At 37.9% G+C, this 13,015-nt stretch overlaps 1 protein-coding gene across 2 annotated transcripts in view; it reads left to right on the top strand.

The window, feature by feature from the left end:
* Positions 1-13,015, top strand: part of slc12a6 (solute carrier family 12 member 6) — a 51,381-nt gene that overhangs the window by 19,855 nt on the left and 18,511 nt on the right. For both annotated transcript variants that reach the window (XM_014021815.1, XM_014021816.1), the window contains exons 5-15: positions 3,611-3,757; positions 3,844-3,898; positions 7,435-7,565; positions 9,427-9,653; positions 9,735-9,862; positions 9,949-10,140; positions 10,675-10,839; positions 10,995-11,093; positions 11,379-11,436; positions 11,542-11,716; positions 12,882-13,000. In XM_014021815.1, the coding sequence (XP_013877269.1) occupies positions 3,611-3,757; positions 3,844-3,898; positions 7,435-7,565; positions 9,427-9,653; positions 9,735-9,862; positions 9,949-10,140; positions 10,675-10,839; positions 10,995-11,093; positions 11,379-11,436; positions 11,542-11,716; positions 12,882-13,000 (1,496 nt within the window). The remainder of the gene's footprint in view (positions 1-3,610; positions 3,758-3,843; positions 3,899-7,434; positions 7,566-9,426; positions 9,654-9,734; positions 9,863-9,948; positions 10,141-10,674; positions 10,840-10,994; positions 11,094-11,378; positions 11,437-11,541; positions 11,717-12,881; positions 13,001-13,015) is intronic.

Genomic DNA, 13,015 nt, shown 5'->3' with positions numbered 1-13,015 from the left:
AGAAGAACAGCTGAAAAAGTCTCAATTATAGCTATAAAAAAGCACAAAAAAGCTGAAATCATAAAACTAGAAGCTGATTTTTGCTGAAATTAGGACAAAGAAGTAAAAGAAAAACAACTAGAATAAAAGGTAAAAAGTGCATAATAGATTTATAAACATTTTAAAGAGTTGTAAAAATGTTGAAGACAGCTCCCATTCATTTTCAATCATAAACTACATTCTGAAAAAGCTAAATATCTCAAAATGTATAAATTGCTGAAATGTACCAAAGAAAAAAATGGTATATTGGTGATAAAACTGTTGCAAAGCTGTGAGGATGGTTACCACGACGTGACATGAGTTGCAGTAAAGAAGAACTGAGCACATCGGTCACAGAGCTCCTGTCCAGACAAATCATATCAACAACTCAAAGTGCATTTGGATTTGAACCTGATGTGAACCGCAGGGCTCACTGATAACACCTGCAGCAAAGATAAGTTTGTTTAGGCTTTTCATAGGATTTCTGCGTGTTCTCCCTGTTCTGATCGAAYGCTGACGGACACATTTACCAACAAACGGTGAGGAAAGTTCAACCAAAACAAGTTTAATCTCCCTCTGGTTCTACAGAGTGTTCAGTGTAAACAGCAACATTAATCCACTGCATCACAGAACAACTCTCACAAAGTGAATTTGATACATTTAACTGTAAAAATCAAAGAATTCATCAATATATTTCGAAAGGTAAATTTTTTTGATAAAATTCTAATCAGAAATAAAGTTATTATTATTATTATTATTTATTTATTTTGTTGCTGTAAACAGCATATTAGTTGTTGCAAACTCTCTGGAAAGGTCCCTGCTTGGGATTTGATCCGTCAACCTTCTCACTGAAGGCAACAGCTCTGCCAACTGAGCCACCGTGCCTATGTGGCCCATCAACACAATTTAAAAACTGGTGTATTTATTTATTTTATTTATTTATTTATTTCAAACTTCATTCATTTCTTAAAAGCAAAATTCTATATACAATAAAAAAAGAAAATTCAATGAAATGAAAGGCGGCAGAGAGAAGAAGAAAATCTTGTATCTGCCCCTTTTTTGTTGTTTGAATTGATGTTTTTATCTTTATTTAGTATTGTTTTGTAAATTATGTTTTGTTTGAATATATTCTGGGGATAAAAGGGCAGGCACTATAAGATTTATTCTTCTTCTGCTACCTTTCATTTTATTTTGATTTGTTATTTTCTTTGTTGTTTTATTGTATATAGGTATGTTTTAATGAAATGAATAATTTTTTTGAATTGAATAAATTTTTTTTCCTCAAGTATAAATTCAGACTAGGGCTGCGCGGTATAAGTGGTAGACAGTAGAAACGGTATGAAGTTGGCCTATGGTAGAAATTGACCCTCTACCGTCTCATTGTCAGTTATGTCATCGTACCTGTGTCAGCATGGCTGCGAGTGCAGAGACAACTGAGCAGGAGAAGTTTGAAATATAATGAAGAAATAGCGTTTTAAAACACGTATAGAGAAAATAAATCCTCAAAATTTCTCTCTCCCGCTGTAGAAAAGTTACGTTGTGCTGTCGTGTCACGGGATCATTTCCTCCCTCCCGCAGCACGTCACTTAGAGCGAAGCTTTAAAAACCGTAGTTTTTTCACACCCAAGTTGTCGGAGAAAAAAACTTGTTTTTTTATGTATTGTTACCCACAGAGATGATAAAAAAGACGTGGATGTTCGTTCAGTCATAAATCCATCTTGCTAATGTAAAGTCGGCTTCTGCTCTGATGATGAAGATGATAGCGCAGCAGAGTAGCGGGTCAGTTCAACAGACAGAAGCTCAATGTATGGCAAGCAGATATTACATTTATTTGGCTTCACCACACTTACATTCTAGTTATCTGAAATTGTTTTATGACAGGACTATGTGCACAAAGCCCCTTCAGGTCCCGTCATAACATTTTAGACAACTTATGCCAATTTAGAATGTTTTATGTCTAAATGACTAATTTTACTTGAAGTACTGGTTATAACATCCACTTTATTTTGATGTTGAAAATTTGAGAAATGTTTTTGTTTATTGTTGAAACCATTTAACTATATATATAAAACATTCTTTTGTACTTCTGTTATGTTCATTTGCACTACAGCAAAAATACTGGGTTTGATTATGATTACAGTTTTCTGCAAAATAAATGCTGTAAAAATTACACTATCTTTGCTTTTTATGATAATTTTCTACCGCGATATATACCTTTACCGTGAAGGGATTCAATTTATACCGTGATATGAATTTGAGGTCGTACCGCCCAGCCTTAATTCAAACAATACTAATTTGTAATTAAAACAAAAATCTTCCTAGAACAACAATTTATACAAATACACATACTATTTCATATCTCTTGAACAATCCAGCCTTTACCATTCTCTTAAACATGTACAGTGATTTTTCCCTTTTAACATCATTTTCCAGATTATTCCACAATCTGACTCCTTGGATTGAGGTGCATCGTTCTTTGAAAGTGGTTCGAAATTTATCAATCAACCAAATATTTGAATTTACAAAATTATAAATGGATAATGGTAGTGTTTTCAAGTGATAACTCTTGTAGCTCTTTTCTGCAAAACAAAAACAGCATGTGTAATTGTCTTTCATACTTTCCCCCATACCTCAACACAATAAACCAAGTGTTGTAGTTTGATGTCTCTGCTTTTGACACAAATTGAAAGTCTCAGAGAAGGCATAACTTTCCAGCTTGAGTGATTTAAATAGGTCATGTGACCAGGCTCCAGAGGATTAATTTACGTCGTGATTTTTAAATACCGTCACCGTATTATAATACTGAGGTATACCACAATACCATCATACCGCCTGAGCCTAATGTCCAGTTGATTTAACTGAGACCACAGATGGACTCCAGTCAAGATGTAGAAACATCTCTGGAGATATCGAGAGATGGGAGGTACCGACATAAAGTTCAAGAGTTCTTACAAGACATTTTAATACAAACTTACTTTTAATATGTTTATTTGTCACCGGGCTGACAAGGAAAACCGGCTAAAAACCAGGAAGTACATCTTTTTATACACGATTCTTCAATGCCTGAGTTCGCCCCCTACTGACCTATGGCTGAATCACAGGCATTCATCCAATAAACTCAACCTAATGTTATCATATGGTTCACTTATGTGTTGTTTATGATTCGGACATGTAACTACTCTATATCAGTTAACACATAATAGATCAAACATTATAAAAATATTATAAAAAGGAAACCCTAATACTCTAGTGTTGTTTCTAACATCAGTACTAATCTGTAATAACTATAAATTTCTTCACTAACAATAATAATGAATTTTATTTATAAAGCACTTTACATTCAACAAAAATCTCAAAGTGCTACAATCAAATACAATAGCAACAAAACAAGTTGAATGAAATACACATTTAATATAAAAAAGATAAAAACAAAACGCATTAATTAAAAGGAAATCAATAAGAACACTAAATAAAAAAGGTTTCTAGGCCTGTTTTGAATTTGTGCTTTGAACACGAACAAGGGTTATACCAGTTTATATAAATGTACATTAGTAATATTAGCTTAAAAAGATGATTTTTTTTTCTTTTTCAGTCGCCACAGATGGGGACGTTCATGGGCGTTTACCTGCCCTGCCTGCAGAACATCTTCGGGGTCATCTTGTTCCTGCGGTTGTCGTGGGTGGTGGGCACAGCTGGGGTGCTGCAGGCCTTTTGTATTGTCTTCATATGCTGCTGCTGTGTGAGTATTTGTGTGTCAGCAAGCAGCCGATGTGACAGAAACAATTAGAAACCTCTAAAGCATTTGTGTGGCCGTCTCCCCTTCAGACGATGCTGACTGCGATATCAATGAGTGCCATTGCTACGAATGGAGTTGTGCCAGGTATCCTTATACGTTGCATTTTTTCAGCTAAACCAAAACACAGTACAGAGGTAAGGGTACACACATACCAGCAGTGACCCGCCACGCAACCTTTCTAGGTGTGCAGTTAAATCTCACCAGTCATCTTCCAGCACTGATCCAGTCCATGTTTTATTTAACTCGTGTTATTTCTTTGTCCTGTTTCTCCCTCTGTGTGCCACTCCCTCTGTCTGTTCATACATTGTGAACAAAACTAGGATATCTATCTTTCATTGACCTTACCTCTCACTGAAATGCATCTAGACAAACACAGTAAATGTCAAAGTAGTTTGATTTATTAATTTTTTCTTTTGCCTCAAGCATGTTGACATTTAGAGAATTGAATGTAGGATGAATGTCTTTGATAACGTAGGAAATAACTGTCTAACAACTTGTTTTGCATCAGACATTCAGCTCTTTGTTTGTCAGATGACCAGCTTTCAGCTCTCAGGCTTTCTTATCATCTACTCTCAGATGGTCGTTGATACTGTATGTGTGTTACATGTGGGTGATGAAATGACTGAAAACCGTGTTTGGCTTTTGAAAAGCAGCTCAGCCTTAGACATTATTCAGCGGGGGTGATAACTAAAGGCAGAAAACAAGGACGTTTCAATGTAACACTATTTAATCCCCTGCAAATTTATGTTAAGTCTTTGTAGCAGTTCTATAGCTCATGACTCCTCCCTAAGCACAACACAAAGCTGCCAGTAACACAATGTATAGTTTTTTAAATACTCTTTAGTTACAATTAGGTATTTGATACCTAAAAACAGTCGTGTGTGTGGGGGAGTAAGCACGCTTCATGTCAGGACTTGGCTGTCTTAAGTTGTTCTTGTGTGAATTGGGGGGGGGCTCCCCTTTACTCAACATCACAGGAGTACAGTGTGAGCAGGTCTGCTGACATTAAGGCCCTGTTTACACGATGCAAATTTGCTGTGAAATCATAGTTTTTCTGCTGCGATTCGATTGATGGTATACACACTTAACTAGCCAACGTTCTCTATGAAATAGGGCTGGGTATCAATTCAGATTTCCTGATTCGATTCACGATGATCCACGGTTCGGTTTGATAGATTTTTAAGTTAGTTAAGGGTATCAAGCAGTAATACATTTATTTTGATATGAAAGACATTCTCAAAGGAACTAATTCTGCCAATAGTAGAATCTAATTCTAACTTGGTGCGTTGGTAAAATTATAAACATTAAAGGCAAACTTGTAAATTGGAGTCTAATCTTGAAACAAAACTGTCTCAAGTTTCAAATTGTTTAAACTAAAAAGGAATTGCAGAGGAAGTGTTGTTGATACATTAGTTTTTTAAGAAACAATAATTTTCTTGATCACTAAGAAGTGATGGAATAAGGTTACAGGAGAAGAGGTGGGACAATATAAGTGTTTAGTTCTGCCCACTCTTTTGAGCGTATGAAAATGTTATATTTGTAATGTTTCTGTTACCTTCTGTTCAATAAAACTTAACAAGAAGAAAGAAAGAAAAAAAGGTTCTTCAGCTAAAACATTCCATCACTGTGAATTACATTAAGATGTTTCTAAAATTGATAAATAACATCGGTAACAAAACTAAAGGATTTTGTTAGACTGTCATCTTTCACAGATTTATACATGCAGAGGTGAACAGTTTCAGTCAGATGTTTACATACAGTAGATTTGGTTCGAGCCGCTTAAAGCTTCGTTTCCCGCTACCGAGTCTGAGCGCAAATCTTTGCAAACAAAAGTTGTCATGGCCTCTGTTATCTTTAAGCTCAGCTGAGAATCAGCTGTAATGTTAGTGATGCCTTAGTTTCTTTTGTTTTGCCCTAATGTTAGCACTGACCATCAACCGGATGTAAATCTACGGCAAGCCAGGAGTGACACACAACACGAAAACACACAGCTTCATCGCACACAACACCCRTGGGGAAAAATCAGTCTCATGACTTATGAATCGATCTTCCCAAATTTGAACGAAAATCTATCCAGATCGATTAAATCGATTTTTTTAACCCAGCCCTAGTGTTATTGCACCTGCACTTTTCTGAATTTTGGTTTCTTCAGTAACTAAGTGGGAGGTTTTTAGTGTGTGGGAAAACGACGACATGATTGGTCTGTTTGACTTGTGGGAAGATTTTGGTTAAGATACGATCGATCGGATTGATTATTTTGGGTGGGGTCAGAGCAGTGGTCTCCAAAATCAGTCCTCGAGGACTGGTGTCCTGCATATTTTAGGTGCTGCTCTGGTTCAACACAGCTGAACCTAAGGAGTGCTTAATTAGTAGGCCTCCTCAAACATGCAGGACACCGGCCCTTGAGGACCGACTTTGGACACCACTGATTTAGAAGAATTCATAACAGTTTGGTTGGATAAACACTGAGTGGTAGGGGGGACGTGCAGTTTGGTCAAAACGGCCAGAAACCACCTATAACTACATATAAATATTAATTTGGTCATAAATTGACACAGGAAGGTGTTACCACACCAAATTTGAAGTCAATAAGTTATATTTACAAGTTCACAATAATTTGCTATTATTTGAATTTGCCAAACTCCGCCCACCCAAGAATCTCCGTTACTCACAGCATGACTAACTCCACCTACACAAAGAACTCTGTCAATCATGGTTAGGACAAACTCCGCCCACACACCAAGAAGCTCCCCCTATGAACCGCAGAGATGCGTACTTGTCTCAGAGAGGAGGCTTTTTGGAGGGAGCATGCCAGTGTGGCATTAAAATCAGCCCATTGTTCCCATTACCCTCTTGTTAGCGTAGATCCTGTGGTGTTTTTGTAAGTAAAAGCTGCATTTTAGAAGCCAAACACTGAATTCTGAGCTGTCAGTGGGTAAAAAGAATAGAGTTGCTTGAAATGTGCGAGTTCCCACTGTTTGCTGTAGTTTTACGTTTTAAACTGTATCAGCAAATTATGAGTGCTGTTTGTTGTATCTCACTTGGTGTGCTGGTTTTGTTGGGTCAGTCTTGTGAACAATTTGTAACAATTATGTTTTGATTTAAGAAGCAGTCTAAAACATATTTATATTTTAAAAAAGAGAAAAAGTTCAATACATTTTTTACGTCTGTCCCAAAACAGTATTGAGCTTTGATAACCAGCTTCTTGGCATTTAGGAGGATAATTTATGACCTCAACCAAACCTTACCAGTGAGACAAATAAACAAGTCATCTTGAGTCATTTGCAGATACTTGTTGACCTAAATTTGCTCTTTTTCCCTAATCTTAATATATCCTTTAGAACAATATGCTTATTTCAACAAGCATAATTTGACTTTTTTCCATCAGCCGTCCATCTTTTCTCTTTTTACCTCTCAGTACCATCRTACTAATCATCCAACCCCCTCTCTGTCTCTTTGTGTCCCATTGGCTCTTTTCATTTTTCCTTCCTTTTCTAAATTCTTTCTCTTCTTTTTTGCTTTACTCTATCTTCTTTTCCTCATTCTCCATCCCTTGTGTACAATCTGCCCCCACCCCCACCCCGCCTCTTTCTGTCCTAATATTTTTCCTCCCCCTCCAGCGGGAGGCTCTTACTTCATGATCAGTCGGTCCCTGGGGCCAGAGTTTGGGGGAGCAGTGGGCCTTTGTTTCTACCTGGGCACCACCTTCGCCGGATCCATGTATATCCTCGGAGCTATCGAGATCCTCCTGGTAGGTTTTAGGTTTGTTTTTGTGAACTGGGTGCCAGTATTACTGTTCTGTTTTATGTAGCACTGATTCTAGAGAGCAGTATTTGTTCCTGTGTTTATTAGATACTCTGGAGGGGCTGTACTATATTTGTAATATTTCACTACTGAACAGATTACTTTAAAACTCTGTCTTCTCACTGTTTTGCTTTGCGCTGTAGTGCAAAATGCAGTTTTAAATCATTCTTAACAGTATTTCCATTTTATTTAAAACCCCAATCCTGAACTCAGTCCAACTGATGCTATCTGAATTGATTTAAATATTGCTGTACACAAGCAGCTCCCATCCATCTGGGCCCCGTTTCAGAAAACAGGCTTAACAAATCCTGGGTTAACACAGATATTCTGAATCAACTTACCCCACTCTGTGATGCTCAGGATTTACAGTTTCAGAACAGGTGATATCAACTGGGTAACTCAATCCTGAGTCAAGTTACCCTGAGTTAAGTTGGAGCATGAAGCCCTCCTCAATGGAAGTCAGATAACGTGATTCAAAAAGCAATACTGTCTGTAAGAGAAAGAGAGTTAATGAGGCAGAGAACTGCTGATCAAGTCAATGATTATGATTTTACATGAATCTAAACTTTTATTATTTTTATTTATTTTTGCTTTTATTCTTCATTAAAATGGATAAAACTGAGTGTGTGTGCATTATGTGTGTGTAGGTGAACACAGCCGGTACTAAACAGACATGGCAGCAAATAAAGATTAAATATAAAACCAGTAAAATCAGGTAAGTTCGGGTATAAGCTCTTATGTTCAACCTTTAACAAATAAATTACATAAATAGCTTCAACACAATTATTGTGTCGCCCTCAAAAAATGTGTATTACTCCATCAATATTTAATATAAGTTTATTTAACTTTTCATTGTGAATCAGAATAATTGTTAATTTTTCACAAAAACAGCTGTGATGGATGGTCAGCTGAAGAGATTCCAGCTCCTCTGGAGCTCAACTTTCTAATGTATTTTTTTAAAATTTTAAAAGTTTATTTCATTTTAAAAAGAACTGAGTAAATTCTATATACAATAAAATAAAAATGTATACTTCGGTAAGAATTTAAACCTGTGATCATAACTTCATTAGTGAGCAGAAATGTAAATGAAATTTGATCATTTGTCTTTCTCTAAAGCTTCCTGTGAAACAGCTACAAGCTGGACTTGAAGAAAAAGATTGAAACTTGAACAATTAAAAACATCCAAAACATCTAAAAATGCTCAAACACATTCATCCAGAAAGACGTCTAATCTTGGTCTTATCACGCCCTGACATAAATTAATGTGGATTATTACGCTCCAACATCTACAGGCTCCTTTAGAAAAGGACACGTCCTGTCTGACTCTGTCCTCGTGCTGCTCTCAGGTCAGACAAACTCAGGATAAGTTCAAGTAATCCTGCTACAGAGCAGGTTTGGTTCACAGAGGAAGTTGCGGGGGTAAGTTAACTCAGGATAACTGCTCTCTGGCTTTCTGAAACCCAAAACCCAGAGTATGCACCTAGTTACCCCAGAACTTACTCAGGATTTCCACTTATCCTGCTTCCTGAAATGGATGTACCTGAAAACACTTGCTGCTGTTGGTTCTACAAAGAACTGACTTTAGGGGAAGTGAAGAAATGAGCATGTTCAAAGTTTATTTTTTCTTTAACAGTAGAATTATACAACACATAGCAATCCTGCAGCTCTGCCTTAAAGCACTGTTGAAGCCACAGATGGTAACACACACACACACAGCTTTATTAGTCTTATCAGTTTCACCTGCTGTGTTTACATGTGTTGCTGCAGATCTGTTTCACTTTGCTCCTCTCTCCTCTGCTCTCCTCCAGACGTACATTGTTCCAGAGGCAGCCATTTTTCAAGGAGACGGGGCGGCCATGTTGAACAACATGCGAATCTACGGCACCATCTGTCTCCTCCTGATGGCCTTATTGGTCTTTGTGGGCGTTAAATATGTAAACAAACTGGCTTCCATCTTCTTGGCCTGTGTCATCATCTCTATCTTCTCCATCTACATCGGCGCACTGGTCTCTGCCTTCAGACAGCCGCATTTCCCGTAAGATTTCCTGTCCACAGATACTGAGCGCACCGGTTCTTTTCATTGTAATCCCTCTGACTCCTGGGTTTTTGTCTGCAGCGTGTGCATGCTGGGCAACAGAACTATCAACGGTCATGATATTGTGGACAACCAGTGTAGAAAAACCATCCTGGTGCAAATTAAAAACACAACAGAGAGTTCTGACAGTAACTTCATGAGTGACTATGGTGGGTCCATACATCCTGCTGACATCAGGAATCAGGAAGTGTTGCTTTTGTTCACCTTTCCTGATGTGCCTCATTCCCCTCCTTAGAGAACAGCACAGTGGGTCCAACCCATGCACCCCCCACCCACAACCCTGCTGCCATGGAGGAGCCCACAGCTCTGTGGGAACTTTTCTGCGGGGGCAGCAAAGAGCTCAACGCATCCTGTGACGAGTTCTTCACCTCCAATAATTTCTCCGAAATTAATGGGATCCCTGGTCTGATCAGCGGGGTCATTTCAGGTACAGGAAGTGTGTGTTTTAGGCTGCTGGTAGCGTTTTTAATGTCAGGGGTGTGCAGCTAGCAGAGCGGTAGTTTCTAGTGCCACTGTAGCAGAGTGCTATGTTGCTAATGCTAGGTCCTAGCCACTTATCCTGCAATCACAGGCTGTGTCTCAATTCATGGGCTGGGTGAGGACTCAGCCCATGAATTGAGACACAAATAAACAGTGCTTAGTTTGGCGGGCCATCAGGCCAATAAAACATTGGGGGAAACCCTGATATACTGTAAACCACAGTAGTGAGTGATATTTGTGACATGAAAAGGAGCGTTCAGATTGGCTGCTTGTTGTAGCCATATTTATCATTGCCATTATATCAATGTCAGTGGCTTAGATTTCACTTAATCATATGCTTTTACATTATGATAATCATGGGATTGTTTTAAGACTGCAGCAGTCCACTTTAGAAATGGACCCAATGCTATTTTGTCAACAATGCCCAGACCTGTCCATAAATAAATAAATACTAAATAATAAGTATTAACTCTCCTGACAGAGAACCTTTGGAGCTCGTACCTCAGCAAAGGTGATGTGATTGAGAAACACTCACTTAGCTCCTCTGACACGGGACATCCAGCCTCCACCCATCATCCATACGTCTTCGCTGACATCACCACCTCCTTCATGCTGCTGGTCGGCATCTTCTTCCCCTCAGTCACAGGTGCACACTGCCAGTTTCCTGACAGGTTTCAGATTGTAAATTGTCATTTTTTGCTCATGTTTTATACACACAAATATAATAATATAATATTTAATAGCAGTATATTAATAATATGTTTCTGTCCTCTTAATTATGATGGTTTCCTTTAATTTCAGGAATCATGGCTGGTTCTAATCGATCGGGGGATCTAAAAGACGCTCAGCGCTCCATCCCCATCGGAACCATCCTCGCTATCCTCACTACCTCTATTGTCTGTATCCTTTCCATTTAACATTTATCTGTTACAGTTTTATTTATTAAAAAATCATAAAACACAATGAACATGTTCATTTTTTAAATCCATCTGTAAATCATTGACATTTGAGCTGTTTTGACTAAAAATCTGTTTTAGTTATTTATTGATTTAGATAGATGCATTTTTTTCTCTAAAGTATATTTTTAAATATCCCCTTATTTAACTTTTTACTTGTTGTTTTATAGGACTAAAACTTGTTAGACTTGTTTTATGTGGTGTGTTTTCCTGAAYGTTGTCCTTCCAGATCTGAGTAGTGTTGTGTTGTTTGGCTCCTGCATTGAAGGGGTCGTCCTCAGAGACAAGTCAGTACATCTGCTTCAGTGTTTTCAGAATCTATAGGACGTTTTGTTTCGTTGCGTCATGAAAAAAAAGGGCAAAAAAACCCCTTCTATATAATATCACTGCAGGTTTGGATATTCAGTTAAAGGCAACCTGGTGGTGGGGACTCTGGCCTGGCCGTCACCTTGGGTCATTGTGATTGGCTCCTTCTTCTCTACATGCGGCGCAGGCCTGCAGTCTCTGACCGGAGCGCCCCGACTCCTGCAGGCCATCGCGAAGGACAACATCATCCCTTTCCTCCGGGTAAGAGCTGCACATTGTCAGTTATCAAACTGCACACGTTGACAATAGTAAAGTGTTATCAAGCTGTGAGCTTCTTGGGGGTCTGCAGTTCACGTTCACAGGACCCTTTTGCTGAAAGAGTCACTGAGTATCTCACAAGAAGAAAGTGTATTAAGAACAACCGTGTAGTTTCACTAACATGCCTGTTTGTACTTGATGCATCTCATTAATAAGGCCTTCAGACATTATAATTAGTTTTAGCAAAACCAGCTGCGGTCTGCTCTCCTGATCACATTTAAAGCTGCTCTATGAAATATGAAGTCTGCAGTCCTGTTGATCCTAGGATTTTTATGGGATGCTGCAAAGAATCTAAATATCTGATTTTTTTCTGTTATCCTTTAACATATTTGGATGAGAGATAAGAAGAATTTGATTTTTATTCATTTCAGCCAAAATAACTAGTTTCATCCCTTTATTTCTGTTGTGTTCTCCGCAAAAAAAGTTCAAGTTTCATGTCATGAATGTATTTAGTAGATGTATTTTTTGTTGGTCGTTTCCAACCAAACAGCTGCATTTGTACAATACAGTTATTAAACCAGAGAACTGAATGTTTTTATATTAAACGTGTTTCATTAAGTGACACACGTGATGCTTGGTTGTAATACAGCAGAATACCCCAGCCATTGTTTTTATTTATAGTTTTTTCTGTCCTAAATTTAAATTAAGGTGGCATTATAATGGTCTTAAAAAGTCTTAAATTTGACATGGTAAAGCTTGCAGATACCCTGATACTTACTCAGTTACCAAGCAGAACAATGAAAGTTCAGCAGGAACTTATGAGCTTACTGTAGCCCACAATAATTTTAAATAAGAATGTTCTTCTGTTTATTCTTTTTAGAAGCATATAAATTCTGCTGCTGTTATATTTTGTTAAATGGAAAAATAAATATTGGCCCTGGCTGATTATCCTCATACGCCTTCTGACACATTAAAAATATTTTATTAGCATTTTAACTAAAGTAAAATCTTGATTTGTCTTTTGTTTCTTTGTTTTAGCAGAGGGAGACTTTAAAAGACAAATAACACTCTGAATGGAACAGCTCATGTAGCGTTTTTAGGATTGAATATTTGGTTAATTTTTCTGTGTTTCACAGTTTAGTTTAGTATTTTTCTGTGTTTCATTCAGGTGTTTGGTCATGGCAAAGCAAACGGAGAGCCGACCTGGGCTCTGCTGCTGACAGCGCTGATAGCTGAGTTGGGGATTCTCATTGCCTCTTTGGACATGGTCGCACCCATCCTTACAATGTGAGGCCCAACTGT

This window comes from Austrofundulus limnaeus, unplaced genomic scaffold (assembly GCF_001266775.1).
Source record: "Austrofundulus limnaeus strain Quisiro unplaced genomic scaffold, Austrofundulus_limnaeus-1.0 Scaffold307, whole genome shotgun sequence".
Taxonomy (NCBI): Eukaryota; Metazoa; Chordata; class Actinopteri; order Cyprinodontiformes; family Rivulidae; genus Austrofundulus; species Austrofundulus limnaeus.
Note: the sequence above shows the minus strand (reverse complement) of the source record. Positions and strands in the feature narration are given on the sequence as shown.